We start from the raw sequence: 26,336 nt of genomic DNA on the forward strand, positions 1-26,336 counted from the left end.
TGGCTACCTGAAAGGGCACAGGTGTGCCTGCATAATCCCACCCCCATGGAGGAGATGGTGCTGGCCTTTCCTGGCAGGGCAATCGCTGAGCCCGTGGCCAGTGGCAGGGCTGAAGCTGTCCAAGATAGCTTAGTTATCCTCACATCTAATCCTCTTTCTCACAGCCTTCTTCCTCCTCATCTCACTATCTCTTCTGACTTACAAGCTGCAGATGGTGTAAGCATGTACCTCTTGCTTTCTTCCCTTCCCATTACCACAACCTTACCCTTGTGCCTTTCTCTTTTCATAGAATCATAGAAAATTACAGCACAGAAGGAGACCATTCAGTCCATCATGCTTATGTTGCCTCTTTGGAAAAGCAGTCATGGTTAGTCCCACACCCCCACTTTTTGTCCGTAACTCTGCAAGTTCCTCATCCACTGTCCAACTCCCTTTTAAAAGTATTTAATAAATCAGCTTCCACCACCTTTATAGGTAAAGAGTTCCAGATCATGACAATTATCTGAGTGAAAAATAATTCTCCTCATCATCCCTCCAGATCTTTTGCCAATGATTTTAAATCTATGACCTCAGGTTATTGACCCACTCGCCATAGGTAATAGATTTTCTCTATCTACACTTTTCAAAATCATGCCATTTATATTATACTGGGGGAAAAATTCAGTTGGTTAGCCCCTCCCATTAGCTGGTGCTAACGGGGCGCTAATGCAGTAGTGCCAGGACAAGGTGATCCAGCAACGCACGGCAAATCCAGACACCCCGTTGCGCCGCCTGTATGAGTTACCATCAGGGACTTCAATGCTAGGCAGATCGTGACATCAGTGAGTGTGCAACGTTCACTGGGTGCCCGAACTGAAACATTCATTGTCGGCACCTACCTTAGCGCCTTGACCAAATGACGACAGGGAGAGGAAGCGTCAAGCAGGTGGAAGCCGGCTCCAGGGACGTTATGTAAAGGGATCATGAGAAATGAGTCACAGCTGTCAGGTTAGTGGAGTTTCAGTGCTTTCTTGTCAGTTTGACATTGTACAACAGTTTAATTCAGGAATTTAAAGGTTCTTTTGTATCAGGAGTGTTGTGGTAACTAAAAAGTAGGTACATTTATTCTTAAAAAATATCAAAGTGCTACACTTGGCTTACATTAATGGGGGCTGTACTGGCAGTCGACCTGGCCCTCCAGGATCTATGGCGGAGAGAGCGGAGGCAGCAAGAGCTGGAATATGTGGCCACAGGGAGGAGGAGGACCATCAGGGCTTTCAACAGAAGGGCTTCCCCTCTAAGGGTATACCGAGAGCACTTCTCCTACCTCCAATTAAGCGAGGAGCAGTGTACTAGGAGGCTCCCCTTCACCTAGGAGGTGGTCACAAAACTCTGCCATCTCCTGCAACCAGACCTCCAGCCTCAGATCAGTGTGACCACAGCTCTCTAAGTGGCAGTCAAAGTCACCGTTGCACTCAATTTCTTCACCAGCGGATCCTTCTAGTCTGCAACAGGAGACATAGCTAACATCTCGCAGTTTGCCGTCCATCGCTGCATCCAGGAGGTCACAGAGGCTCTCTACAGTAGGAGAAAGGACTACATTTCCAGAGAGAAGCAGCACGTGTGTGCATGTGGCTTTGCCAGGATAACAGGATTCTCCATGGTGCAGGGCGCCATTGACTGCACCCATGTGGCTTTGCGGGCACCGCATAACAATCCTGAGTTCTTCCTTAACTGCAAAGCCTACCACTCACTTAATGTGCAGTTAGTGTGTGACCACTGACAGCTAATCCTCAATATCAATGCCCGCTATCATGGCAGCAGCCACGATGCCTTCATCCTGCGCCAGACCAGTGTGTCAGCACTCTTCCAGCCATTACGTCAAGCTTGTGGCTGGCTGCTCAGAGATGAGGGCTATCCGCTCTCACCTGGCTCATGACTCCCCTCTGCAACCCCAATGCTCCTGCCCAGCACTCATATAATGAGAGCCATGCTGCCACCAGGAACATCATCGAGCAGACCATTGGGGTGCTCAAGCAACGGTTCCGCTGCCTTGACCGTTTGGGAGGAGCCCTCCAGTACTCGGCTGAGCAGGTGTCCCATTTCGTGGTGGTCTGCTGCATGCTCCGCAACTTGGCCATCGTGAGGGTCCAGCCCTTGCCATGAGGGATTGTGGGATCACCTCAGGAGGAGGAAGAGGGAGAGGAGGAGGAAGAGGAAGACGACAAGGAGGAGGAGGAGGAACAGGAGCGAGGGAGGAGGCAGCCACTCAATTGGCATTCCGGAACAACGGTCTGTGATCACCTCATCAGACTGCGGTTCCAATAAATTAAATCCCAGATCCCCGATGCGCACCACATCCCCATCATTCCATCCCCATCGCACGCCATATCACAGCAGAAAGCTGAAATGAGAGACACCACAAAAGAATCCAATCTGAATTAATAAATTTATCAATAATCAGTGAACAGATATTTACAACAACAATATTAACTATTCACCCTTGTGCAATCCCTTAGTGTCCCTTGTTACAGTGACTTTGCTTACTCTAGTGCTCCTACAAAGTGTTGGCCCAGTGGCTGCAGCAGGGCTGGTGGAAGGCTGCTGAGTGTCTGTGCGGGAGACTTCAGATGGCCTTGCAGGATGCCTTCGACCAGCTTTAGGCCTGGAAAACCCGGCTGTAGACTGCACCACCTCAGCATAGGCGGCAGCAGTATGGGTTGGCTGGATGACAGGCAACGATAAGAGTAATGGCGGAGTGGCAGTGATGGGAGCAGGGATGCAGTCATTCTGAGAGAGGGCAGCAGGTTCCTGCTCCACTGACCCACTGCCACTCCCCCGGGGCAGCACCTCAGCATCACTACCAATCTGTTGGAGCACAGATTGCTGGCCTATTGCAGCACCGTGAAAGCACCGGTCGACGGTGGTAAACCCAGCCATGATGGCAGCAGTCAGAGCTTGCGTGGTATCAAACTGAGACTGCATGAGAGCTGTCTGAGATTGGATGCCACCAAGCATAGACTGCATTACCGCACTGAGACATTGCATCACTTCCGCCTGTGCTGCAATGGAAGCTGCCAGATCACCTATCACACGCAGCATCAGGTCTGGGTTGCCACGTTCTCTCTGGGAGTCTACCATCCTTTGCATACTGCAAATGATGGGCTCCATGGTGTGCGCAGAGCCTTGTACAATGTTGGAGGTGGAATCCTTCACACTCCTTACCATTGCTGACAGGCGCTCGGGCACCCTTGCCATTGCACCTATCATCTCCGTGTGCATGCCCATCACCCTTCTTCTAAAGACCTCCCCATCGAGGTCCTCATCTGAGTCCTGTGCAGCAGAACTCACGGGTGAACTTGCCCTCTGGGGAGCTGGCCCCCGAGCTACCCTTTCCCCCTGGCCTTGCTGCAGCCCGCTCATCCCCGGCGCTTCACCCTGTGGAGATCCCACTACTATACTAGCCTCTAAAGAATGCATAGTGCCAGTATCAGAGCTGGTGCCTGCAGGCGAGACATGCAGTGACGTGGTGTGTGTTCTTCCTCGTCCTCTTCTCCCGCCTCCCTCTCAATGGTGCCCTCAGGGACAGGCTGCTCAGGAGCTTGCTCATTATCTGAAAGCATAAAGGCACAACAGTTGGGTTAAAGTGAGGGGAGGGGGGCAGGAGGGGAGAAATGAATGCATACAGCATGATTAACTGGAAAGTGTGAAACGCTTGTGGGCTGAGGGGGGAGGGGGAAGTGGGCTGTGAGAAGGAGTAGGGGGGTCAATGTCGCTGGTGGTCACAGTGCCCACCACTTGGCGTCCAATAATCTGCAGCTATTTTCCAGCGCAGACAGTGGTTGGGTGTCAACTTGTCCCCTGCCTGTGCACTCCTGCTCCCTCCTGTTGTGAGCCACCTTGGCCTGCAAGAGAAAGGAAAGTGTGCGAGTGAGTGTGGAGCAATGTGTTTGGGAGATGTACCTGCCATAGTTCAATAGCTGTCATTGTGTGCAAGGTGCGAGATGTGGGTGTGAATGTTGGTAGGTAGAGATTGTTGGTGGTTGAGTGCTCGGGGTGTGGTGCTTTGGGCAGTGTGTAAAGACTGTGGTTCAGATGGTGGTATGTAGCATTTGTTGAAGCATTGACTCACCCTGACCACCCAAGTGAGGGCATTAAATTTCTTCCTGCACTGTGTGGGGGTCCTGGAGACCACAGTGCTGCCCGAGACGTGCTGGACTACCTCCCTCCACATGGTGTGGAAGACTTGCGGCGAGGGCCTCCTGCCACTTGCTGGGTAGAGCACGGCCCTCCGTCTCTCCACAGCGAACACCAACACCTCCAATGCTTGGTCGCAGAATCTGCGGGCTCTCTCCCTGGGGCGTGGACCTTCCATCGGTACAGCTGCTTGAGTCGTCCGCCTCTTTCTACTTGACCTGCTGCTGCTTGCTGAGGCAGCTGCACAGCCAGCAATACTAAGAATGAGGTTCTGCAGCATCAATGAACCTCCCCTTTAAGAACTGGAAAAAGTCTGTGGCAATGATGACCTGTGATTAGACGGTACCTGATACTGGTTTACCATGTGAATGTAACGCCAATAAGCTTCAAGGCTTGAATTAGCACCCCAATCATTTCTTTGAGCAATGAGGCTTAATTTTGCGTGCAATCTAAAGCATCAGCACCTGGCGCTAATTCTCCAGTTTTTTAAAATTTTACCACTGATTCCTGAGCTATAATGATTTTCTAGCCCATTGTTTTTCCATATTAATCCTCCCAAAGTGCATCACTTCACACTTCTCCGCATTGAACTTCATCTGCCACGCTTCTGCCCATTTCAAATCTAGGGACACATCAAGTAGTCTGTTAGTTAAAGCACTAATGGGTCAGTGGCCACAAATACTGGCCAATGCTGAATAAGCTCTTCTGTCAGTAACAATATACCCTGGGCCTTATCTGTACACATGCCATCCAGCATAACCGATATAGCAGCCTGTTCAGGGTTGGAATTATCAATACTATATTAGAGGACAAAAAGATGTCCTGTGAATTGTTGGAGACTTTCATCATTTTTAGTGAGCTGGCATCAGCTGATATCAAATCCATGCTTGATTGCTTGGTGTTGGCTGGTACAGAAACAAATGTTGCCAATTAACTGTATGACTTCTGTTTTATTTTATCTTCAAGATGGCCTGGCACAGGTCAGGATGGTACATGGCAAGGACCAGACAGATTCAACATGAGTTTATGTTGTGTTTCCATGGCATGGCCTTCTAGTACTTTTCTTGCCTGCAAGCAATGTTAAATGCTCTGCTGCACTTAACATGATGCTTGAACCCAAAACAGAAAACTCTAGTGCTACCGAGAAAAAACCCTTCCAAGTAAAAAGAAAATCAATACTATGTAATAGGTAGCATTGACAATGGATATCCTGGAAAAATAAATAACTAATAATGACAACAATCAACATGAACTTGTACACATGCAAAAACAAGGGGAGTACAAAAATATTGATCAATGAGTACAATCTAATAAAAATATTGTGCATTGCAGTAGCAAAGCAAATACATTTTCAGCAGCAGAGAAAAGTTAACACCTTGTGGGGGTCACTCCGCTCCTATACTGCACTGAATTTAGAAGGGTACGGTAGTGTAATGGATATGTTACTGAACTAATAACCCAGAGGCCGGAACTAATAATCCAGAGAATGAGAGTTCAAATCCCACCATGGCAGTTTGAGAATTTGAATGATCATGTTTGAATATGTAAATACTGGCATCAGCAAACGTGACCATGAAACTATTGGACTGTCATAAAGGCCCACTTGGTTCACTAACATCCTTTAGGGAAGGAAACCTGCTGTCTGTTGTGTATGTACCTTTAAGGGAATAACTGGTCTTAGACTGCAGTACCGGCAGTGACCACCCCTGTATAAAAGGCCCTAGCAGGCTTCTGTAGTTTCAGTTTCAAGCTGCCTCTTGTTCAGTAAAGTACCTGTTAAACTGTTCTCCCGAAGTCCGTGTATTATTGAGGCGCAGACTTTACAGTGGCGACGCGTAAGTTCGAACTCACCTGCAGTGTGGCATCATCTCATGGGGATCTCGCCTGAAAGGAAGGTCCTGGAAGGTCGTAGTCTGAGCAACGGGCGTCGACCGAGGGCAACCGGCCAAAGAATCCATCGGTGTTTGGAGAATTGCGGGAGAGACTGTGGTTCCAGCGAATCGTGCTGGTAGCAGGTAGCGCGCTGACACTACAGGACTGCGGCGGGCTCAAGCTCGATCGAGCGGCTCTACAAATCGGGCCGCGCAGCGTCGCCGGGAAAAGAAAACAAGAGAGAGAGGGTGGAGCGCACAGGGCGCGGTCGGTGCTCGAGAACAGGACAGCGGAGAGAAACTAAACTGGGGGGAAGGAAAGCGAGACGCGCCGAAGCTGCGGGTCGCCGCCATTACCCCGTAGAACGCTAGGAGCAGCGTGGCAGTAAGGGGAAGAAGCAAAAGCGCGGGAGGCGCCATTTTATCCCATTGGGGAAGAAGCAAAAGCGCGGGAGGCGCCATTTTATTCCATTGGGGAAGAAGCAAAAGTGCGGGAGGCGCCATTTTAAATCGCCCAAGATGCCGAAAAGTGGCAGTATCACTGCTTTCGACAACGAGGTAGAAGACTGGAACACGTATGTGGAAAGAATTGAAGTGTACTGCAAGGCAAATGAGGTGGCTGATGGAAAGAGGGCGTCGGTATTATTAAATCTGATGGGTGCGAGTACGTACGGCCTATTGCGGAATTTAATTACCCCAGCTAAACCAATGGAGAAAAGTTTTGAGGAGATTGTTCACATCTTACAGGAACATCTAAGCCCTACACCACTGCTGATAGCAGAAAGATTCAAGTTCCATAAAAGAAACCAGCACAAAGATGAGAGCAATGCTGAGTATCTTACGGAACTATGCAAGTTATCGAAGCACTGCCAGTTCGGAGCAGGACTGGCAGACACCTTACGGGATAAGTTTGTCTGCGGGCTCCAGAGTGACGGAACCCAGAAACGACTACTTTCAAAAAAGGACCTGACGCTGGAACAGGCTTTCAGCGTGGGAGTATCCTACGAAGCAGCAGCACGGGGAGCTGCGGAAATACAACAGAAACCACAAGAATACAGCGCTAACGAAATGGCGTATGGAGCCGAAAAGTGCTATCGCTGCGGCAGAACAACCCATGAGCAGAAGGACTGCTGGTTTAAAGACAAAATATGCTGGCAATGCGGGAAAATGGGACATATAGCAAGAGTCTGCAGGTCGGGAAAGAAGACCAACACGACAAGAACTACTAAGGAACAGTACAGGAAAGTAAAGAAACTGACAGATAGTAGTTCAGAAGATCAGGAGAGTGATAAGGACTCCGGGAGCAGGCGACTAAGTTGTTTAAAGTTACACAACGTGCTCGCAAAAGAAGATCACCGAACCATTTGGGTCACCCTCATGATAGCAGGGTCCCCAGTGAAGATGGAATTGGACACAGGAGCAGCCCTAACTGTCATGAATCGACGAGACTATGAGCGGCTATTTTCGCACATACCCTTAAAGGACACGTCCATTGTATTGAAGACATACACGGGGCAAAAGGTCTACCCCAGAGGAAAAATAAGGGTGCCAGTTGAATATAACGGAAAGGAAACACAGAAACTATACATGTATATACTATGAGATGGAGGACCACCATTATTGGGACGTGAATGGATCCGAAGACTACAATTGGATTGGCATTCCATTCTGGCACTAACTGTGACTGACAAAAAAGATGATGACGTCGCACCTGGACATCTGTCACAAATTCTATCTGACGCGGAAGAGGCGTTCCAACAAGGACTTGGGACTCTAAAAGGAGTCAAGGCAACCATAAAGACTGAGGATAACGCAACCCCAAAATTTTTCAAGGCCAGACCGGTGCTATACACGATACGGCCAGCTGTGGAAGCTGAACCGGAGAGTCTGGAATGTTCGGCGGTGCTGTCTAAGGTGGACTGGAGCGAGTGGGCCACACCCATCGTTCCTGTAATGAAGAAAGCATTGAGCAGCATGCCTGGGGAGCCAAGGAAGGTTCGCATCTGTGGGGACTTCAAGGTGACTGTGAACCCAGTCTTGCACACAGTACAGTATCCGCTTCCGCGGACAGCAGATATTTTCACCTCGCTATCTGGAGGGAAACGTTTTACAAAGATTGACCTGGCTCAAACGTATCTACAAATGGAGGTGGAAGAAGCATCTAGGAAATACCTCACGATAAACACTCACAAAGGCCTTTACCAGTACAATCGACTGGTATTTGGGGTAGCATCGGCCCCAGCTATGTGGCAGAGGGCAATGGAACAAGTCCTGCAAGGCATCCAGGGGACCAGTGTTATTTGGACGACATCCTGGTTATGGGCGAAAATGACAATGAACACCTTGCCAACCTGGAACAGGTGCTCACGAGATTGCAGGAATATGGGCTACGAGCCAACCGTCCCAAATGCGAGTTCTTCAGGAGACAAATCTCGTATTGTGGCCACATGATTGATGAGGAAGGGTTGCATAAGTCGCCGGACAAGATTGAGGCTGTAGTCAAGGCTCCAGCACCCGAAAATGTGTCGCAACTGAGGTCGTTCCTCAGGTTGGTGAACTACTACCATAAATTCTTGCCGAATTTATCTACAATTCTGCACCCACTGAACGCCCTCCTTCAAACTGGTGTAACATGGAAATGGAGTGATGAGTGCCTTTCAGGAATGTAAATGCCAAATCACTTCAAAAGAAGTATTGGCCCACTACAACCCAACACTACCGATTCGGTTGGCATGTGATGTGTCACCTTACGGCATTGGAGCGGTGCTGTCACACAAATTCCATGACGGTTCAGAGAGGCCAATAGCCTTTGCATCGCGCTCGCTAACCTCAGCCGAGCGTAACTACGCCCAGATTGACAGGGAGGCCCTCAGCCTGGTGTGGGGGGTGAAGAAGTTCAATCACTATCTGCACGGGCAGAAATTCACCCTACTGACTGATCATCAACCCCTGGTCTCAATTTTTAACCCAAAGAAGGGCGTTCCGGTGATGACGGCGCAACGGCTGCAAAGATGGTCACATTTTCTAGGGGCACATCAGTATGACATAGAGTACAAAGGTACGAAACAACATGGAAACGCTGATGGGTTGTCGCGTCTACCGTTGCCTACGGCGGAAGAAGCACCTGCAGTGGACCCTGTGGAGATATTCCATGCGACCACAGTCGAATGTTTGCCTGTTACAAATGCAAGTATTGAGAAGGAAACCCGAAATGACCCGACACTCTCTCGGGTCTATGATTTGACGGTGAAGGGATGGCCAGCATATGGCGGCTCACTGTTGCCAGCATTCTCGCCAAGGAGGGAACAGCTGTCAGTGTGCCGGGGAACCTTGATGTGTGGATCCCGAGTGGTAATTCCACCCAAGTTGAGAGATAGAGTACTCAATGAACTTCACAAGGGTCATCTGGGAGGGGTAAAAATGAAGAGCCTAGCCAGGGCGTTTGTGTGGTGGCCGGGAATCGATAAAGAAATCGAGGATATGACCAAGAGATGCACAGGATGCCAGAAGGTCCAAAACGCTCCACCACAGGCCCCGCTACATCCATGGGAGTGGCCCTCATCTCCATGGCAACGGGTACACATTGATTTCGCTGGTCCATTTATGGACTCAATGTTTCTAATTGCTGTGGACGCCCATTCGAAATGGCCAGAGATCATTAAAATGTCCTCCACCACCACGGAGAAAACTATTGCAGTCCTAAGAACCATCTTCGCCAGGAATGGGTTGCCAGAACAGATCTGTTCCGACAATGGCCCACAGTTTGTGTCTGAGGATTTCCGGAGGTTCCTGAAGAATAATGGGGTGAAACATTACACATCTGCCCCATATCATCCAGCCACAAATGGATTGGCTGAGAGGTTTGTTCAGACCTTTAAAAAGGCCATAAAGGCAATGTATAATGATGACATACCACTGCAACACAAGTGGATAACTTCCTGTTTGCTTACCGGAATGCAACACATGCAGTAACCAACCAAACTCCAGCCGTACTGTTTTTTAACCGGAGACTAAGATGTCGCTTGGATTTGCTCAAACCAATCATAAGACGAGATGTTGAGGATAAGCATTTCCAGCACATAAATGAGAAGCCAACCAAGAGCTTCAAGATAGGGCAACCAGTCTTGGCCCGCAACTACCGAACAGAAAAATGGCAGCCAGGCACGATATGCACACAGCAGGTACCACTAATGTACACAGTGGACGTTGGAGAGAGCATCGTGAGACGCCATGCTGACCAGATTCTAGAGTCACAGGAACAAGCCAAACCTGTACCACAAGCATGTGCACCTGGTAATGAGCCCGAAGTACAGATTGCGTCTACCTCAGAAGCAGGGGTATTGGAAGCGGATGAACCAACCAATGACAATGAGCCAGAATTGACTCCACCGCCAGAACAGGATACTCGAGAAAGGCGCTATCCAGTCCGGATCAGGAAGCCTCCTCAAAGACTGAACTTATAAATGACTGTTTCAGTTGATGTATATATTAATGAGAAAATTGTAATTGTAATTGTAATTAGTTATTATTTAGTTGTTAAATGAATGTTATGTACTGTTTATCTAAAAGGGGAGGAATTGTTGTGTATGTACCTTTAAGGGAATAACTGGTCTTAGACTGCAGTACCGGCAGTGACCACCCCTGTATAAAAGGCCCTAGCAGGCTTCTGTAGTTTCAGTTTCAAGCTGCCTCTTGTTCAGTAAAGTACCTGTTAAACTGTTCTCCCGAAGTACGTGTATTATTGAGGCGCGGACTTGACACTGTCCTTACCCAGTGACACACCAATGTGGTTGACTCGCAACTGCCTGCTGAAATGACCTAGCAAGCCACTTACTTGCAACTAGGAATGGACAATAACCACTGGCCCTACCAGCGATGCCCATATAGTGAGAATAAATATTTTTAACAATTGGGAAATGTCCCTTGTGATTTTTCTCATCAAATGTGTGCTGTTATCAAGTAGTGAGAGGTAGACATTTGCAAAGAGGATGAGTAGCCACTACACTAAAGAGGTGGCCCAAGTACAACTGTAGGCTAGCTATGTGGGAAAATGTTACAGGTGTTATTGCAGTGTGGGTGAACAATGGGCTAACCAATAGCTAACCATCAATGAGTCCCCCCAATATGTGTTATTATGACTTTTCATGGCTCAAGGGGAATCTTGAAAGTACATATCAGAAGAAGCATTTATTCAAATTGTTGACTCATATCATTATCCAAGGGTCTTGGTGGATGTAAACAGTTTAAAAACAGGTTTTGGGACCATGCTGAGAAGTACAATAAGCATTTTAGTCTTTCACATCTTTCTTCAATGACAGCAAAGTTTTATTGCAGATTAAACTTGTGGTGTATAGGATGTGCCCAGACAGATCTCTTTTATAGTTCGAATTCCAGGGCATACAAAGGAAGAATTTACTCCAACCCAAATATCAAGTCCAGGACTAAGCTGTGGGGTTGATTTATTGCAAAAAGGAGAAGCAGTTATGAGGAGGGAGGGCTCTAGCCGACACTGACCAGCCTATCATCAAGAATTTTAGCCCAAAGCCAAAGCCTTTTGACGTAAGAAAACTACTAGGCACTTGGTCTGAGTATTAAACAAGGCTTTAATCAACTGTTTTTCAACATGGAGATCTAGTTGTGTCCTTCACTAGTTCCTGTTAAAGAATGTCCTGAGCAAGCTGGGCCCATGCCCGAGTATTTATACTCTCCCTGGACAGCACCACCAACAGGCCGCCCAGTATCATTTCATAAGTGACACATGAATGACAAGATTCATGTCATTCTTCCCGCCTGAAAGATTGGAAGTCCGGCGGCTTCCTTCTACCGAATTAATTGGACTAGGAATAGACGCAGTCGTTTGGATCTCTGCTGGAGGCCGGAAGGCACGTCTCCTCGAGAAAGTTGCTGAAGGTACGGTACCAGTGTATCCATACCTTAGCAGCTGTAAGTGAATTCGGGTCCAGGTCGAGGCGGGCGGGTCTGAGTAGTTTCTCCATGATGGATTGATTACTACATCCGAGTTCCCTTCTACAGTTTGAATCGTAGCTGTCTGTTCCCAAATCACTCAGAGTGTGGAGCGGGTTGCAGTTGATTAAATTGACATAAGAAAACTACTAGGCACTTGGTCTGAGTATTAAACAAGGCTTTAATCAACTGTTTTTCAACATGGAGATCTAGTTGTGTCCTTCACTAGTTCCTGTTAAAGAATGTCCTGAGCAAGCTGGGCCCATGCCCGAATATTTATACTCTCCCTGGACAGCGCCACCAGCAGGCCGCCCAGTATCATTTCATAAGTCATTTCCACATGAATGACAAGATTCATGTCACCTTTCACATGAGGAACTCAAATTAAGCAGTTGGTGAGGAGTAAGCATGGTATATGCAGCACTGGATTTGGACTTCTAGAACATCCTGGACATTGCATGTTACCCAGTGTAGATCCTCCACCATACTGAAGGGACATGTCTGTTGTAAAGCAGATAATCAAACTGAGGCTTTGTGATGACAGCATTGAAAAGCATTACCTGGATGCCAGTTATGAGAACATGGACTCATACATGCAGAGCTCGATGCCTACTATGATTGGATTACAGAGAAGCAAGCATCTGCTGCTAAAGCTGTGTATCTCAGACTGGGGATACATCATTCACTGAAAAGTGGCGTGTTTCTATATTACAATGAGGAAGATGGTGGCAATGTACTTACATATTTTATGGCCAGTTTTGCTGCTCGCTATGCTACTTGTGAGGAGCTTCTGCTACTGGTTATCCAAGCAACGAGGACTTAACTCCATGCATGTCCATTGTCTTTCCTCCTGGGTAGAGAGTTCTGGTAACCAGTATCCATCTAAGATAAGTGTCTGGTGGTGGAAGATTGCAACCAAATCACCCCTATGGAGGTACACTCGATAAAGCAATGCCTGAACTAGGCAGGTATGCAATACTCTGAAGGACTATTGATGATATTGACCAGCTCTCCTGGCTCAGTAATGGAGCCTGGAGGAGAAACCTATCACAGAGGACTGTGATTTATTCCACTCAGTTCCTGATAATCCTGAAAGTCATTGCCTTAACATGTACTGAGGTCCTAATTGGATAATCAGTTGGAAAATATTCAGTAAATTCGAAACCTTTGGCTGGGACATCCAAGGACCATCTCTCCTGTAGAGTAGAGGTAAGACAGGCACGTTTCAAATACAGGACATCCTAGGACCTTGGTTTACAAAGCTAAAACTGTTACCAGAAATAAAGATGATCTACCTTGAAGGATTTTCTTCAAAACACACAGTGGGAGAGATCTAGAACATAATAGACAAACTCCTTTTAAAATGTTTTGACATTTCACATTAGTGCATCTGTTTCTGGAATGTTCAGCTCAATGTTCATAGGTGCTCCTGTCGTTTCGGGGTCTTGACAACATTGGAATGCTTATGTGAATGGTGGCCTGCATTACCAGTTGTGTCCTCCATGTATATATTGAAAGCATATCAAGAAAATCTAAATTCAGGATAATGCATTCCTGTAATAGTATGCAAAGTGAGTTCATAGCACTTAAAGCAGTGATCAAAAACACATTTACTAATCCTCCGTACAACTCCCCATACACTGTAGCAGCAGGGTTACCAGATTTCAATAAACAACAATTAAAAATAACTTTTAACATACTAACTGATATTAAATTAAGCCCTGGACTAAAAGAATTCACTTAAGTCCATATGATTGAATAATATTTCATCATAATAATTATTACAAGATCGTATAGTTATCTTCCATCAAGAACAAATATTAAGAAAGGTAGCTCAGCTTACTGTAAATTTGATCGATTGTATAAGGTATATAAACAATTCCATCCCTTGATTGAGGCCACAAGCAGGATTTGGGGCCAAGTAAACATTTTATGGCATTTTTGGAATTTCCTGTTGCTATATCTCCATACTCAATGTGTTTTTTGTTGAATTCCCCTAAAATAAGAAAAAAGCTCCAAATACTAAAAATATAAAATAGAAATATGCAATTCAGTAGATTCACCCAAATTTTGAAGTAGCAACCAGAATTTCATGAGATTACATACATCTATGTATGAAGTTTATCCACCATCCAAAACAATGACAATTTGAGGTGCAATTTGGCCTATGCCTCCAAAATAGCAAGCATAATACATTCCATTTCAAGTCAATTTGGCAGAGGTCAAATATTAAAATTCTGTTTTCTTTTAAAATGCAAAATTACCATTTCATAGAGTAAAATTTGTTGCAGGAAAATATTAAAAGCAAAATCAATCTCATTCAAAACTGAAAATTTGCAAGAGAAAGTAATTCTTGCTTCCATTTACCAAATTCTAAGAGGTAATTCTTGGGTTGTTCCTTAGAGGCATTTTATTTCCCACTGTGAGTTTGCCTCATATTACGTTAATTTTTAACCACATTCCAACTCTGAAGTATTACTGGATTATGTTATATATAAACATTAGACTTCATGTAAATAATCTCCTTTAAATTATTAGGCGTAACTATTTCTTCCTCCATTTCATAGTTTGTCATCTGTGTCATAATCCACCTGATCATTATGTTTCCTTGAAAGAGTAACCGATTAGGAACTATTGATCTATATTCCTTTTTTATCTGCAATTTAGAACGATTTCTTGAATTCATCCTACCACAGCTCAAATAAGTTTACTGAAAAATTATTGACATCTTTAGAAGTTACCTTTCATCGGGTCAAAAGTATCATATTGAATAGATGGTAATGATTGGTCACTTAGGGGTTAAAGTGTATTTTTGGTTGGCCTTAATTATTGCAAAAGGCTTTCTTCTCTGAAAATCATAAGCCAAGAAGGTAAAAGGCTGAGATTTAGATTACATTTTTTTTGACAATCCATTGATGGGGACAATTTATTCCAGAGAAGGAAACAATCCAGAAATTAAACTTCATCTTCTGCATTTAGGACATAATCATTAAGGGAACATATGAAATAGGAAAAACAGTTAACACTATGTAAGAAGAAAGAAAACTTGGGGAAAGACTGAGTGCATAGAGATGGATTGCAACAAATCTGCAGTGACATTAAATTAAATATAAACTGAAGTAGCTGGGTAATCACCAGCAAAGAACTGGTGAGACAGATTTAATAGATAGATGATACGTGCCGTTGGGCAGTTATTGTTCTCGATAGTCTTTTGCAGATTGACTGTTTTAGATGAAAGCCACCGCTGCAAGTTACTGAAAGAATTGAAATAATTCAAGTTGTCAGCAACAACAACTTGTATTTATATAGCGCCTTTAATGTAGTAAAACATCCCAAGGCACTTCACAGGAATATTATAAGACAAAAAATTTGACACCGAGCCACAGAAGGTAGAAATTAGGGAAGGTGACCAAAAGTTTAGACAAAGAGTTAGGTTTTAAGGAGCGTCTTAAAGGAGGAAAGAGAGGTAGAGAGGCAACAAGAACAACATCCCAAGGGGAAAAGCTACCTGTCACACTACATTTTTATCAAATTAAGAAATCTGTACATTGACAATTGGTTTGAGGCAGGCCTTTAGTTCTTTTACCGAGTAAAGGCAGCAGAGGGATCTAAAGAAATAACAGGAACCCTGAAACATTACAGTGTGGCAGAACCACCAGAGGATTACGGACAATTGTATATAATTCCTTTTACAGCAATGTAATACAGTGGGGGCTGCACCTTTAATGTATCTGTAATGATCAATAACATGTCATTCTGGAGTGGTACACCAGATGGAGCCATAGAGCTGTATAGAGCTGTATATTTAGTTGTATGTGTTTAAGACTGCACTACCCACGATGCACTAGGCTACCCAGAAGGCAGTAGTCAAGATGGCGGCCTGCACACAGAAGCACACATGCTGAATCTCGACAGATGCTGTACCTAGAGAACGTGTACTGAATAAATGTCTAGCTAGAAGCTAGCTGTTCATAATAAGAATGTCTAGTTATTAATGAACATAACATGGTACCAGGATTGGTGAAGATCTGCTGAAAATTGTGAAAAGTGACATGGAGAATTTGAGGCCACCGGAGTTTTTGAATCTCATGGGAAATGTCGATTACAATTGGCGGACTTTCAAACAACAATTCGAACTCTACATTGCTGCCATCGGATTCGGTACGAAGCCAGACGCAAGAAAAATAGCGTTGCTGCTCACGGTTGCAGGCCCACAGGCGATAGAGGTATTTAATACATTTGTATTTAATCCAGAGAACAGAGAAAATTTAGACAATGCGCTAAAGAAATTTGATACACATTGTTCTCCCAAAAAGAATGAAACCTATGAAAGATACGTGTTCCGTTCGAGGACACAGCGGCAAAATGAGACTTTTGATAGATTTGTGACCGATCTGAAACTGAAAGCACAGACATGTAATTTCTCTGAGCTGAAAGCATCCATGATTCGTGACCAGATTGTGTTTGGTATTCATGATAAAAAGTCAGGGAACGTCTGTTGAGAGAAACCGAACTAACATTGGAAAATGCTGTGAATATATGCCAAGCCAGTGAGCGAGCTCAACAGCACGCGAAGACTTTCAGTGAAATCAATAATGATGCGATTGTAGTAAGTGCTGCTGTCGGTGCTGTGTTCTACAAGGGGAAGCAACATGGGCAGAACAGAAATGAAAAGCAATCGGAGGAAGGAATTTTTAATTGTAAACGCTGTGGTTACAAACACCAGTTAAAACAATGCCCAGCGTTTGGAAAAATGTGCACAAAATGTCATGGAAAGAATCACTTTGCCAAACAATGCTTTTCAAAAGTAAAAACAAAGAAAGGGCAACAAGTCCGAGTTAATGTGATTGAGGACACTGATTTAAGTGAGACATTTTTTGTAGGAATGGTGTCATGTGACAATATAGAAAAGGATACAGAAAATGTGCAGCCCTCAGGAATAAACAATGCTGAACATAATGTCAATGCAGTAAAAGAGGACAAATGGATGATCCCACTGCAGGTAAATGGAGCATTAGTTACATTGAAACTAGACACTGGGGCAAAAGCAAACTTAATCAGTATGAGTGACATTAACAATATGAAAGAAAAGCCCAAAATACAGAAAAAGTCAGTACTACTGAAGAACTATAATGGACAGAAAATAGATAGCTTAGGTGTATGCAGACTTAAAGTGACAGTCAAAGACAAAGTGCATCATCTCATGTTTTCTGTTGTGGCTGAAGGACTTGATTCACTACTAGGTGACAAAGCTTGTGAAGACTTAGAACTGGTCAAGAGAGTCTACCATATAAACTGTGCCATAAGCAGACCAGATAACTCGGTGGATTCTGTAGTGAGTAATTTCCAGGATGTGTTCAAAGGATTTGGAGTTCTACCATTCACTTACAAGATCCAGCTAAAGGAGGATGCTCAGCCAGTGGTACATGCTCCAGGAAGAGTTCCAGCACCCCTGCATGATTGGCTAAAGAATGAACTGGACAGAATGACCACACTAGGAGTCATCAGGAAAGTCGAAGAGCCAACAGGCTGGGTTAACTCCATGGTATGTGTAAAGAAAAAGAACAATGATCTAAGAATATGCATGGATCCAAAGGACTTAAATGCAAACATAAAACGTGAACACTACCAGATTCCCAAGCGAGAAGAAATCACCAGTGAAATGTCAGGTGCCAGATACTTTACAAAGCTCGATGCCTCACAAGGATTTTGGCAACTAAAACTGGATGAAGAGAGCACCAAATACTGTACCTTCAACACACCATTTGGCAGGTATTGTTTCCTCAGAATGCCTTTCAGGATAATATCTGCATCTGAAATCTTTCATAGAGCGATGGAACACATAATTGAAGGTCTGGAAGGAGTTCGGGTCTATGTTGATGACATCATCATCTGGGGCTCCACACTGAAAGAACACAATGAGAGACTGACTAAAGTGCTACAGAGCATACACCGGAATGGACTGAAGCTCAACAAAGCCAAGTGTCAGTTTGGCGTCCAGGAAGTCACTTTCCTAGGAGATAATCTATCTGGTAAAGGAATAGAGCCAGATATGGAAAAAGTAATCGCCATACTCAACATGCCCCGACCCACTGACAAAAAAGGAGTGCTACGCATCATGGGGATGATAAACTTCATTGGAAAGTTCATTCCTAACTTGTCAGCCAAGACAACCTGTCTGCAAGACCTGCTACATAAAACAAATGAGTTCGCATGGACAGAAAGACATGAACAAGAGTGGATGAACCTCAAAACAGTGCTGACAACCACACCTGTACTCACTTTCTTTGACCCGACAAAGAGAATCAAAGTGTCAACGGATGCATCAAAGGATGGCCTAGGCGCGGTCTTGCTACAAGCAGAGGGTGAAGATTGGAAGCCTGTTGCCTATGCCTCCAGGTCTATGACTGATGCTGAGTGTCGATATGCCCAGATTGAAAAGGAATGTCTAGGCTTGGTAGTTGGATTAGAAAAGTTCCATGGCTACATATATGGACTTCCCACCTTCACAGTTGAGACAGGCCACAGCCCACTGGTTGCCATCATTTAAAAAAATCTGAATGAGATGTCTCCAAGGACTCAACGACTCATGATGAAGCTGCAAAGATAAGACTTTGAACTGATCTACACACCAGGCAAATACATAGTGTTAGCAGATGCACTATCCCGAGCACCCACAATGAGTCATGTGAGCTCTACTGAAGAAGACGTGGATGTTCATGTGAGTATGGTCACTGCTGCGCTGCCCGTGTCAGACACAAAATCAAAGCAAATAGCAGAAGAAACAGTAAAAGATATAGGCCTAGAAATTGGGTTTTGGCGCAGCAACGGCTTTAGCGCCGGAAGTTAGTGCCGGAGCTAAGTCGCGCTGGTCGGGCCAAAAATTCAGTACTTCTGCGCCCAAACGGCTGCCGGCGCTGCTGAAAGCTGTTAGCGCCTGAAAACTGGCGCTATGCGCTGAATTTCGCCGCTATTCCGGCGCTGCGGCGCCCGCTGCGGTGCGGCAGGTTCAGGAAGTGCAGGCCTCCTCCTTCCCTTAAGGAGGACCTGCCTGCACCCGGCCGCGGCCCGCGATAATCGTCTTAAAAATGAGCCCGGCACCTCGGACAAGTGCCGGGCTTGCTTCTGTTCCGGGGGGGGGGGGGGGGGAAGTCCGGGGAGGGAGCTGCGGCCAGGCGGCCGGCGGGAAAGCGGCCGGCCGCCGCGGGGCCTTTAATGCGCCGGCGCAAACTTGTGCAAGGCACCTCTGCCAGAACGTTGCTTGCGGCTGCCACGGGCGAGGCGGCCGCAAGTCAATTTCCCAGTTCGGGCGGGTTACCACGGCAACCGGGACGCTGCGCACACCGATGACGTCATCGGTGCCGGCGCAGCGCTACCGGTCTACCGCGGCGGAAGGGCCCCAGGCAATTTAGGCGCCGGCGTCAATTGCAGCGCTAGGCCCTCTAGCGCCGCAAAATCGGCGCTAAGGGCACTGAATTTCTAGGCCACTGTCTATTGGCCTGGCATAAATAAGGACATTGAGAACATGATAGGCAAATGAGAGACATGTCAGAAACACCAAAACAAACATGCAAAGGAACCAATGATAGTAGCTGACTTACCAACAGCACCATGGCAAAAGGTTGGTATGGACTTCTTTCATTTGAATGGTAAAGAATAGCTAATAGTGATTGACTACTATTCTAACTATCCTGAGATGGCGCTGCTCTCAAGCACCACAGCAAGCAATGTCATAATGCATGTGAAATCCATCTTCGCCAGACATGGAATTCCCAGGATTGTCGTTAGCGACAATGGTCCGTGCTTCAACTGTAAGGAGTGGCAACAGTTTGCAGCACATTATGACTTTCAGCACATCACATCCAGTACTTTGTATGCTCAGTCAAATGGTAAGGCAGAGAAAGGTGTTCAAGTTCTCAAGCAGCTACTGAAGAAAGTGACAGAAAGCAAGTCTGATCCTTATCTCGCCCTGCTGAACTACCGAGCCTCACCTTTAGACTCTGGTTCTTCACCTGCTGAACTACTAATGGGTCGCAAGTTGCGCACCACGCTACCCTGCTGTGCAAAAGAACAGCAAAGTAAGGAACTGAGACAGAGACTTCAACTGTTAAAGCTGAAACAGAAATCATACTATGACAAGTCATCCAAAACTCTAAAACCATTGACAAGGGATGATGTTGTCAGGATTGAGGATCCAGATGCATGGAACAGGAAAGCTACAGTTCTTGAGGAAGTACGACCAAGGTCATACACTGTTAGAACTGAGGAAGGACAGATTCTCAGGAGGAACCGCCGTTCCCTCCTGAAAACACAAGAAACTATCCAAGAGCAGATTGATGACAATGCCACAACTGAATCTTGTCATTCTCCACCAGAACAATCTCATGAAAACACATCAGACTTACCCATGCTGAGAAGACCCACACGTGTAGTAAAAAAGCCTGATAGACTTAATCTTTGAGTACAAAGAAAAACTATATTGAAAATGTATTGACTGTTGTGAAAATGTTTATGTTTATAGAGCACTAACAAAAGTGTTACTGATATCATCTTTATCATTTTTCTTGAAAGTTGATTGATATTGATTTTGTTAACCTCAAAGAAAGGGGGATGTAATGATCAATAACATGTCATTCTGGAGTGGTACACCAGATGGAGCAGTAGAGCTGTATAGAGCTGTATATTTAGTTGTATGTGTTTAAGACTACATTACCCACGATGCACTAGGCTACCCAGAAGGCAGTAGTCAAGATGGCGGCCTGCACACAGAAGCACACATGCTGAATCTCTACAGATGCTGTACCTAGAGAACGTGTACTGAATAAATGTCTAGCTAGAAGCTAGCTGTTCATAATAAGAATGTCTAGTTATTAATGAACATAACAGTATCTGTTAACTGTACTAGGGCTTCTTTCCTGTACTCCGAGTGATGACGTCATGCCGTCCGTCACATGATCTCACAATGGCGGGAAGAACGTGATGACGTCAGAGCTCGGAAGCCGCTAGCAGTAGAGCTCGGAACCTGCTAGCAGTTGAGCTCGGAACCTGCTAGCAGTTAAGCTCGGAACCTTCTCGCAGTTTCCAGAGAGGCTTTCAAGCAGACCAGACCTATTTGCATTGTATCCTACAGTTTCCTGTACAGCTTCGTTTGTTCATTAAATTTTATTGTTTTTGATTTTCTGAGTCGATCTCAATTCTTCGGCTAGGAACCCCAGTTCCTACATTGGTGACCCCGATTTCTTTGAACAATTTTTGTTGAAGTTACATCATGGACACTGTTGTGTCCGTCAGTAATAAGACACAAGACTGCAGGAGAACGGTACAACAGGTGTTTACTCAATGTGGCTCACTCTGGAACTGAACTGCACAGATTACTACTCAGTGCTATATACAGGTGTGGTCACTGCCAGTACTGCAGTATACATGAGCTGTAAAAGTAGTTCCCCCCTTAAAGGTATATACATTCTATATATACATTGCAATTCCTCCCCTTTTAGATTAACAGTACCATAACACTCATTTAACAATTAAATATCAAACTAATTACAATTAACACTTTTAACATACAATGTTATCTGAAAATAGTCCATTTATATATTCAGTCTTTGGGGAGGCTTCCTGATCCTTTCTGGATAACGCCTTTCCCGAGTGTCTCACTCTTGGTGCGGAGGCGATTCTGGCACCCTGTCGTCGGTTGGGTCATCAGTTTCCGATGCTACTGTTTCTGAGGTAGATGCGACCTGTATGTCGGGTTCCTCACCAGGTACGTATGGGCGAGACATGGGGTTGACTTGTTCCTGTGACCCTCGGATCTGGTCAGCATGGCGTCTCACGATGTTCTCCCCAACATCCACTGTGTACATTAGTGGGCCCTGCCGTGTGCATATCCTTCCTGGCTGCCATTTTTCTGTTCGGTAGTCACGGGCCAAGACTGGTTGCCTTACATTGAAGCTCCTTGTTGGCTTCTCATGGATGTGCTGGAATTGCTTACTCTCAACATCTCTTCGTACGTTTGGTCTGAGCAAATCCAGGCGAGATCTTAACCTTCAGTTAAAGAACATCATGGCCGGGGCCTGGTTGGTGACTGCATGTGTCGCATTCCGGTAGGCGAACAGGAAATTGTCCACCTTGTGCTGCAGCGGAATTTTGTCATTGTACATAGCCTTAATTGCCTTCTTAAAGGCTTGTACGAACCTCTCAGCCAATCCATTTGTGGCTGGATGATACGGGGCGGATGTGTAATGCCTTACCCCATTCTTCTTCATAAACCTCTGGAATTCTTCGGACACAAACTGTGGTCCGTTATCGGAGCAAATCTGTTCTGGCAAGCCGTTCCTGGCAAAAATGGTCCGTAGGACTGCAATAGTTTTCTCCATGGTGGTGGAGGACATTTTGATGACCTCAGGCCATTTTGAGTGCGCATCCACGGCTATTAAAAACATTGAGTCCATGAATGGACGAGCAAAATCAATATTCACCCGTTGCCATGGAGATGAGGGCCACTCCCATGGGTGTAGAGGGGCATGTGGTGGTGCATTTTGGACTTTCTGGCATCCTGAGCAGCTCTTGGTCAGGTCCTCGATTTGTTTATCGATTCCCGGCCACCACACATAAGCCCTTATATTCAATCTCATAGTGGTGCGCCCCGAGAAAGAGTGACCATCTTTGTAGTCATTGCGCAGTCATCACCGGAACGCCCTTCTACATAGAAACATAGAAGATAGGAGCAGGAGTAGGCCATTCGGCCCTTCGAGCCTGCTCCGCCATTCAATGAGATCATGGCTGATCATCCAAATTCAGTACCCTGTCCCTGCCTTCTCCCCATATCCCTTGATCCCTTTAGCCTCAAGAAATATATCCAGCTCTTTCTTGAATATATTTAATGAACTGGCCCCCACCGCCCTCTGTGGCAGAGAATTTCACAGGTTCACCACTCTCTGGGTGAAGAAATTCCTCCTCATTTCAGTCCTAAATGGCTTACCCCTTATCCTTAGACTATGACCCCTGGTTCTGGACTCCCCGGCCATCAGAAGCATCCTTTCTGCATCTAGTCTGTCCAGACCTGACAGAATATTATAGGTTTCGATGAGATCCCCTCTCAATCTTCTAAACTCCAGTGAGTATAAGCCCAATTGACACAATCTCTCCTCGTATGTCATTCCTGCCATCCCAGGTATCAGCCTGGTGAATCTTCGCTGCACTCCCTCCATGGCAAGAACGTCCTTCCTCAGGTAAGGTGACCGAAACTGCACACAATACTCAAGGTGCGGTCTCACCAAGGCCCTGTACAACTGCAGCAAGACATCCTTGTTCTTGTACTCAAACCCTCTTGCTAGGAAGGCCAACATACCATTTGCCTTCTTAACCGCCTGCTGCACCTGCATGCTTACCTCCAGCGACTGGTGCACAAGAACCCCCAGGTCTCTTTGCACTTCCCCCTCTCCCAATCTATTGCCATTCAAATAATAATCTGCCTTCCTGTTTTTGCCACCAAAGTGGATAACCTCACATTTATCCACATTATAGTGCATTTGCCATGTTTCTGCCCAATCACCCAACCTGTCCAAATCGTACTGGAGTTTCATGACATCCTCCTCACAGCATACCCTCCCACCCAGCTTTGTGTCATCTGCAAATTTGGAGTTATTGCATCCAATTCCCTCCTCCAGATCATTAATATATATTGTGAACAGCTGGGGTCCTAGGACCGATCCTTGCGGTACCCCACTAGTCACTGCCTGCCACTCGGAAAACGACCCGTTTATTCCAACTCTTTGCTTTCTGTCCGCCAACCAGTTCTCTATCCAAGTCAATACCTTGCCCCCAATCCCATGTGCCTTAATTTTGCACGCTAACCTCTGATGCGGGACCTTATCGAAAGCCTTCTGAAAGTCAAAATACACCACATCCACTGGTTCTCCCTTATCTATTTTACCAGTTACATCCTCAAAAAATTCCAGTAGATTATTCAAGCATGATTTACCTTTTGTAAATCCATGTTGACTTTGTCCGATCCTGTCACTGCTTTCCAAGTGCTCTGCTATTACATCTTTTATAATGGAGTCTAACATTTTCCCCACTACCGATGTCAGGCTTACCGGTCTATAATTCCCCGCTTTTTCTCTGCCACCTTTTTTGAATAGTGGGGTAACATTAGCTACCCTCCAATCCATGGGTACTGTTCCAGAGTCTATCGAGTTCTGGAAGATGACCAGCAATGCATCTACTATTTCCAGGGCCACTTCCTTAAGTACCCTGGGATGTAGATTATCAGGCCCTGGGGATTTATCGGCCTTCAGTCCCATCAATTTTTCTAACACCATTTCCCTACAAATACTGATTTCTTTCAGGTCCACCCTTTCATCAGACCCTATGTTCCGCGGTATTTCTGGGAGGTTATTTGTGTCCTCCTTTGTGAAGACAGAACCAAAATATGTATTTAGTTGGTCTGCCATTTCTTTGCTCCCCATTCTAAATTCCCCCGATTCTGACTGCAAGGGACCTACGCTTGACTTCACCAATCTTTTTCTCTTTACATATCTATAAAAGCTTTAACAGTCAGTTTTTATGTTCCCTGCAAGCTTACTCTCATATTCTATTATCCCTTTCTTAATTAATCCCTTTGTCCTCCTTTGTTGAATCCTAAACTGCTCCCTGTCCTCAGGATTATTGCTTTTTCTGGCCAATTTGTATGTGCTCTCCTTGGATCTTATGCTATCCCTAATTTCCCTTGTTAGCCATGGTTGAGTCACCTTTTTTGTTTTATTTTTATGCCAAACTGGGATGAACAACTTCTGTAGTTCATCCATTCGGTCTTTGAATGTTTGCCATTGCCTATCTACCGTCAACCCTTTGAGTGCCATTCCCCAATCAATCCTACCCAACTCGCTCCTCAGACCATCGTAGTTTCCTTTATTTAAATTGAGGACCCTAGTTTCTGAGTCAACTACTTCATTCTCCATCTTAATGAAGAATTCGATCATATTATGGTCGCTCCGACCCAAGGGGCCTCGTACAACAAGATTGCTAATTAATCCTTTCTCGTTACATAATACCCAGTCTAAGATGGCCTGATCTCTGGTTGGTTCCTCGACATATTGGTCCAGGAAACCATCCTGTAAACACTCCAGGAATTCCTCCTCCACAGTATTGTTACTAATTTGGTTAGCCCAATCTATGTGTAGATTAAAGTCACCCATGATGACTGCTGTGCCCTTATTGCACACTTCTTTAATTTCCCTTTTAATGCTATCCCCAACCTCCGCCTTACTGTTTTGAGGTCTATATACCACTCCCACTAATGTTTTTTTCCCCTTAGTATTTCTCAATTCTACCCATACAGATTCCACCTCATCAGAGCTAATATCCTTCATTACAATTGTGTTAATCCCTTCTTTAACCAGTAATGCTACCCCTCCTCCCTTTCCTTTTTGCCTATCTTTCCTGAATATCGAATACCCCTGGATGTTAAGTTCCCAGTCTTGGCCGTCCTTGAGCCATGTTTCCGTAATCCCAACCAAATCATATTCGTTTACCTCTATTTGCACAGCCAATTCATCCACCTTATTACAAATGCTCCTCGCATTAAGACACAAAGCCTTCAGGCTTGTTTTTTTAACACTCTTAGACCTATTAGAATTATTATTTACTGTGGCCACGTTTGATTTAAACCGTTGATTTGTCTGACTGCCACTTTTGTTTTTCTCCTTCCTATCTTTTGCTTTTATCCTTGTTTCCCTTTCCTCTGTCTCCCTGCTCAGGTTCCCAACCCCCTTCCATTTTAGTTTAAACCCTCCCCCAGAGCACTAGCAAACACTCCCCCTAGGACATCGGTTCCAGCCCTGCCCAGGTGCAGACCGTCCGGTTTGAACTGGTCCCACCTCCACCAGAACCAGTTCCAATGTCCCAGGAACTTGAATCCCTCCCCCTGGCACCATTCCTCTAGCCACGTATTCATCTGAAGTATCCTTCTATTTCTACTCTGACTAGCACGTGGCACTGGTAGCAATCCTGAGATTACTACCTTTGAGGTCCTGTTTTTTAATTTACCTCCTAACTCCCTGTATTCCGCTTTTAGGACCTCATCCCGCTTTTTACCTATATCGTTGGTGCCTATATGCTTCGGATTAAAAATGGAGACAAGGGGCTGGTGGTCAGTCAGCAAGGTGAACTTCTGCCCGTGCAGATAGTGATTGAACTTTTTCACTCCCCACACTAGGCTGCGGGCCTCCCTGTCAATCTGGGCGTAGTTACGCTCGGCTGAGGTTAGTGATCATCACGCAAAGGCTATTGGCATCTGAGCCGTCCGAGAATTTGTGTGACAGC

The 26,336-nt window shown here is 45.5% G+C and overlaps 1 protein-coding gene across 1 annotated transcript in view; it reads right to left on the reverse strand.

Annotated features, from left to right (window-relative positions):
* LOC147106568 (astacin-like metalloendopeptidase) overlaps positions 1 to 26,336 on the reverse strand; it is a 146,229-nt gene that overhangs the window by 21,831 nt on the left and 98,062 nt on the right. Inside the window, exon 5 of the mRNA XM_086008483.1 lies at positions 13,855 to 14,007. Within this exon, the coding sequence (XP_085864609.1) occupies positions 13,855 to 14,007 (153 nt within the window). The remainder of the gene's footprint in view (positions 1 to 13,854; positions 14,008 to 26,336) is intronic.

This window comes from Somniosus microcephalus, chromosome 15 (genome assembly GCF_052327205.1).
Source record: "Somniosus microcephalus isolate GS21.2 chromosome 15, FLI_Smic_1.0, whole genome shotgun sequence".
Classification (NCBI taxonomy): domain Eukaryota; kingdom Metazoa; phylum Chordata; class Chondrichthyes; order Squaliformes; family Somniosidae; genus Somniosus; species Somniosus microcephalus.